This window comes from Amblyomma mixtum, chromosome 1, assembly GCF_055824585.1.
Source record: "Amblyomma mixtum isolate Tamu chromosome 1, ASM5582458v1, whole genome shotgun sequence".
NCBI lineage: Eukaryota > Metazoa > Arthropoda > Arachnida > Ixodida > Ixodidae > Amblyomma > Amblyomma mixtum.
In genome coordinates, this window is record NC_143012.1 from 79,711,435 (window position 1) to 79,717,282 (window position 5,848).

Genomic DNA, 5,848 nt, shown 5'->3' on the forward strand with positions numbered 1-5,848 from the left:
TTCGCGTCATTACCTTCTTCTTGGATTGTGCTTCGCTTTTTCTTTTCTTTCTTTGGCCCTTCGCGCTCACTTTCCTTGTGCTTCGCTTTGGTAGTGCCTGGCGTGTGCTTAGCAGGCACTTCCTTCTCCTTTCTCCTTAACGTCGGCGCTATGGCGCCGACGTGGGTAATAACGCCGCCCATTATCGCCGACGTAGGCATCCACCGCCCACTGACGTGGTCCGAACGTTGAACACGTTTACGTGACAACGTCAGCACGTTCGGACCACGTGTACGGAGGCGGAGGACAGTCGGGTGGGCGGCGTCACTCGACATCCGTCGAGTTGGGGGCGGTCTCGAAGTCTTCGTCTTCGGCGGCCGTCGGCACGGCGGTCGAAGCCGTGGCTGCGCGATGCGCATCGGCCGCCGAGTTGTCGTTCGTCCGGTTCTGGACGGGCCCCTCTCCGGTCACTCCGTATGTGCGCAGGACGGAGAAGACCTGCGTGTTAGGCGTGGTAATATGTGTAGAAAAAAACTGCGAGGACACTTTGGCAACTAAAGTGTTGAGAGGTGAAAGCCGAGGACACTATGCCGTGAAGACTTCTGGTGGATGTGACGTCACACCGTTCCCGCGTCTATATCGATCAACCCAAATTATACATTTTTCGGGGATCATAAGTGTTAATTACGCTTAATTACACAATTTGCCATCTAATTTGACACAAATCCGACGTTTTTCCGACCACTGTTTGACAATCTTCACTATGCCGTGACGACATCCGGTGGATGCGACGTCACATCATTCCCGTGTCTACATGGACATCCGCGCTATTTCGACACAATTTCGATATTTCTGCTTATAATTAATTAACTAATTAATCTGCAGCTATCAAACTTTGCTTCTAGGTCCATTTTTTCCTCCTCTATCTGAAGCATCTATTCGTTTTCTGCTATCGTTTTTAGTTCCCGAGTTAGACGCGTGTGACACGCTGTGTTAACGGACGACAGTATGAACCATTAAAGGCTTTAGCCTTAAAAAAAAAAAAATGCTTGCACGCAGATGCCGCGTTGGTGTTGACCGAACACTTCAGTCTGCACATTTGAGACTGTTCACAATTTCGCTCAGCAAACATTGTCTTTGCGGTTGGGCCCGCACTCTTAGCATGCACCCTAGTCTCGCTTTCGAGACTGCCTCCTTTGAGGTCGGGGGCGGCAGCAGCAACGCGCGTAGAACTCTACACTTGTTAATACGGGCCCCTATAGACAGGCTTCGCTGAACAAATGTGACTTACAACGGGAAGGGCGTACTCGAAAGAACCAGCATATACTATATGACTGGTGTGGGTACCTCTGTCGAGACTACACTCTAAACACGTATACGCCTGTATGGAAGTATACAAGATAGTAAGCTGTCCTCCAGTGCACTTTTTTTTATAAAAGGTTTGGTTTATGGTTTACTGGGGGTTTAACGTCCCAAAGAGACTGCAGGCTATGGGGGACGCCGTAGTGGAGGGCTCCGGAAATTTCGACCCCCTGGGGTTCTTTAACGTGCACTGACATTTGAGCGCGCTAGAGAGAGGGGGTGCGCTCTATACAGGAAGCAGTAAAGAGGGATTAAGTTGTCCTCTAGCGCACTTCCCTTTTATAAAAGAGTGTAGGCTAGAGAACAACTTGTTTCTGTTGAGAGTGTATGCATAGGACGCTGGACATTATACCTAAACGCTAACAGCTGGCCGTGTAATTGCTGAGCATTTAAGAAGCACAGAGATTTTTGCTGTAAACATGCGCTGCGCTCGGTGCGCCCCCAGACGAATCTATTTACTCCTAAACCTTACACTGTCTTTAGACAGTCTGCATACTGTCCATAGACTTCTGCCTATAAAGTCTATTGACTGTCTGAGGCAAATCCTAGAGAACAGTCTATAGGCAATACAAATGCTAGAGACAGCCTATAGACAATCTACAGATGCATAGCCACACATTTTTAGCATACTTTTGTCTATAGACAGTATATACACTATGAATATGCAAAAATAAATATCTACAGGAAGGCAATAAGTCTATAAGAAGTCTATAGGCTGTCTATAGACCATTTTTATAAGGGAATGTACCGCGCTTTCTTGCAAACCCATGCAACAGGCCGCCTATGGCCTTTTCAAGCTCCACAACGAAGTAGCGTTGCTTGTCTCGTCGTCCTAAGCACCTTAGCGCTCCGTGCGTAAAAAGCCGGCAACGCCATCGCGCAGTCAAGCGTTCATTACCTGGAAGCGCGCGGGCAATCACGCTAACCAGCACAAACCCCGAAGGCGTGGTTAGATAGCTAGGTAGTTCTGCGAGCGGTCAGCGCAAAGGCCGCCCGCAGAGTCGCGCCCGTGACGCTTTCCCACGAATCGCAGCGGGCATCGGACGTGAGTCAGAGCGTTAATCTGGCCGCGCACACACACGGGCTTTATGCCTTACGGAAAGTGAAAGCCGGCCGCTAGGCGGGCGTGAATGTTTGGCACCTGGGAGTGGCCCCCGACGTGAGCCCGCAGCCAGACAGCGAATATAATGGAGCTTGACAGGTGCCCGCTAGGGGCGCAGCCATCGGTGGTGAAGGACGAAGTGCGGCCGGAAAACGAAGTATGACTGGGGCTTCAATCGCGATGCACTGCTGAGCACTCAACGCGTATACGTGGTAGGCGCCATCATCGCAGTTATAAGGGGTGCGTGACTTCCAAGGGGTGTGGCCTTTCGGACTTTGGTATGGCCTAGATAGCCCTCTCACTCGAAATGCAAATCCGTAGATATAGTCCCTGCGCTATATTTACAACGACAGCGACAGCTGTATTGTAAACCTTTCTAGGGAAGGGGGCAGGGATCATCAGGTATGTCGTGATGGTACCACGACTGGCACGTGAGACTGTATGTTAGCTAGTATACCACAACTGGTATGCTGTCAACTTCGACTGGTATTTTGTGACCAATAGCTGCCGCGTTCACCTGCTATTCGCAGTACTGTTGTATATAGTTTCATTGTACTTATTTCAGTTTACAAATAAAAAAGAAAAATAGAGCGGACTTGAACCATGTGTAGTCAACATGAGCACTGAGGTGTTCACGCTATCATTGTTCACATAGATATGGTCGTCATTGATGCACTTATGAGGTATACGTAGACGACATAACTATTGCTCTGGCTTGTTCACCACCTCGATGCAGGACGTGAAGTATTGAATCCTTTTTATGTAAGAGCTCATTCTTTGACTCACTCACGCCTCAGCTTGGTTGGTTTGGATTATGGAGGTTTTACGTCCAGAAGCGACTCAGGCTAAGGGGAACGCCGTAGTGAAGATCTGTCGCGGACGAGCTGATACAACCGATGGTTGGATTTCCAAGGCTGCAGCCACTCACGAATAATATTTCGCTCGCGGAAAAATCTGATTTCAGGTTTGGTTTGGTTTATGGGGTTTAACGTCCCAAAGCGACTAAGGCTATGAGAGACGCCGTAGCGGAGGGCTCCGGAAATTTCGACCACCTAGGGTTCTTTAACGTGCACTGACATCGCCCAGTACACGGGCCTCTAGAATTTCTCCTCCAAAGAAATTCAACCGCCGCGGCCGGGATCGAACCCGCGTCTTTCGGGTCAGCAGCCGAGCACCATAACACTGAGCCACCGCGGCGGCAAATCTGAATTCAGTCCGTCCCCGATGAGTTGACGCTACAGATGTTGCTATCCCGCAACATTGAGTGGCCTCGGAGAGAGAGTTCATGGACATAACCCAACAGGTTCGCCTCGTCACCGTGTCTAGCCTCATCGCTATGTGACACACATGCCACCTACGGAGCACATGATACTAAGGGACTACAACTCTCAAGAGCCGCTGGTTAATCGCGCAATTCGCACATCTATGAGACGAAGAGTTTATTTCTGCGAAGCATACGAAGGAAAAAGCCGTGTATTCCTGCTGGATTAAGCTCGTAGTTTCTATAGATGTGCGATTTGTGCCATGAACCCCCGACATCTGTGCGCTGTATACGCTTAGCGAATATGTACATACATTATAACATGTGTGCATGCCTTATAACGTGTACGCCTGGTGCAGATATCAAGGCACTAAGACGCACTCACGAGTCGCACCAGTTGGGGTATTGTAACTGACAAAGATATTCCGGTGAGCGCACCCAGAATACAAAGGCAACTTTCCTAATAATGTTTGTCCGTTGCGACCATGTTGTCATTTTTTTTATTTTATTTTTTGCAAAGCTAATTTCTAGCTCATAAGTGGCTGAAACCAAGGCAAAAAACTCAGACCTCGATAGCTGAGTTGAATCAGCCCTTTACGAGTTTCGCCGATCGTAGACAAAACACGTTGGCAACACGCTAGGACAAGGTTTTCTTTTTTTCGCGCTAGAATTCTAAGGGGAAAGTGGCTATATTGCCGACAGCCGGCAGAATCGCCCGACAGACAGAAGGCCGGCAGTGTCGTCTTATTGGCTCGCTCTAGTCACGTGACGTGCAAAGCCCTTCCCGAAAAGGAAACTGACTTTTATGCATTGAAAAAGAAGACAGGGTAAATCACTATCTGTCCCCCTGGGAGTGTGTCACCTTTAGGTAGCACTGTGAGATTCTTTGGGTTAGGGTCGGGTACCAGCTGCCGGCAGTTTTCGTGGAGGGTATTCTACTGGCAGAACAGCCAAAACACTGCTGGCAGTGTTGTTTCATTGGCTGTGTGCCATGATGTGCCTGGAGTCAGCCAATGGAGTCGAACTGCCGGCAAAGTTCCCTGCGGGCTATTTTGCCGACTGACGGCACAGTAGTCGCGTCCTGCAAGGGACCTCTCGCGATAGCACTTACCTGTAAAGACATGCACACGAAGACGCCCGCAGAGACGACCGAGATAGCGAAGAGGGCCGGATCGCAGCGCGCAGACCAGGAGCGACCCGCGGCATGGCCCAGGAACGTCGAAGACGGCGAGACATCCCCGCTACTGGACAGACCTTGCACGGCGACACTGGTCCTGGCTCCTCGCAGGACGTCAGCCCTCTCCGACAGCCGTCGGCCTCGGTCATTAGTCGCAGCCGGGTCCCGGTCGTCGACGCCGTGATGTCCTCTCAGAACGACGAGGCGTCGCCGCTTCCTCGAAGGTCGCCCTCGGTTCTCGCGTCGCGTCGCCCGGATGCGACCCGTCTTGCCGAAGGCTTCGTCGCTGCCAGGTGTGCGAGTCTCTCGTTGCCAGTCTTCTACCGCCCTTGAGCCAAGACCACGTCCTCGATCCTTGCGATTTGCGGAGTGCCGGACAGGTGCTGTCTTGGCGTCTGCTGGGTATTCGTCACCGCTGAGGTCTTCGACTTCACCTTCGTCCCCTTGCAGTTCGCTTCTGTCTCGATTCTGGCGTACTTCGCTTCTGATGACGTGTCCAGGTCTGTCTCGCGGGTCCCAACGTACAGGACCAGAAAGGTGCTTTTTGTGGACTTTGCTGCTGTGGTCTCGACTGTCGCTGCCTTGCTGCTCGGCGTCGCACCTCCGGAAGGGGGCAAGGCTTGGCCGCAACGTCCTTTCCTTGAGGGCTGTTGCAGACGGCGCCCCTCTGCTGCCGTATTCGCCGGGAGACGTCTGCCTTGGGCCTTCGGCTCCAGCGTCCACCGTCGTCCTGGTCTCTTCCGTCCTCATGCTTCGGCAGGCATTGCCTGGTCCTTCCGCGTCGGCACACGTCAGCGAAGTGGAGAAGGCAGCCGGAAGGTTCTGTTCGGCACGCGCTCGGTCGACCGCACGTTCTCGCTTCTTCGTTGCAAGAAAGGCACGTGCTCACGCAGGTGCACCGGCCAAGCATGAAATAATGAAGGTTCATGGTGCTGAAAACGTACAGGAATACCGAAATCACACGGAA

The 5,848-nt window shown here is 51.6% G+C and overlaps 1 protein-coding gene across 1 annotated transcript; it reads right to left on the bottom strand.

The window, feature by feature from the left end:
- Positions 1 to 303: 303 nt before the first annotated feature.
- LOC149366890 (uncharacterized) lies at positions 304 to 5,631 on the bottom strand. The gene is made up of 2 exons (XM_089566025.1): positions 4,816 to 5,631; positions 304 to 477 (listed from the first exon to the last, which is right to left on the bottom strand). The coding sequence occupies exons 1-2, from the start codon at positions 5,629 to 5,631 to the stop codon at positions 304 to 306; spliced, it is 990 nt and encodes a 329-aa protein (XP_089422151.1).
- Positions 5,632 to 5,848: the final 217 nt, after the last annotated feature.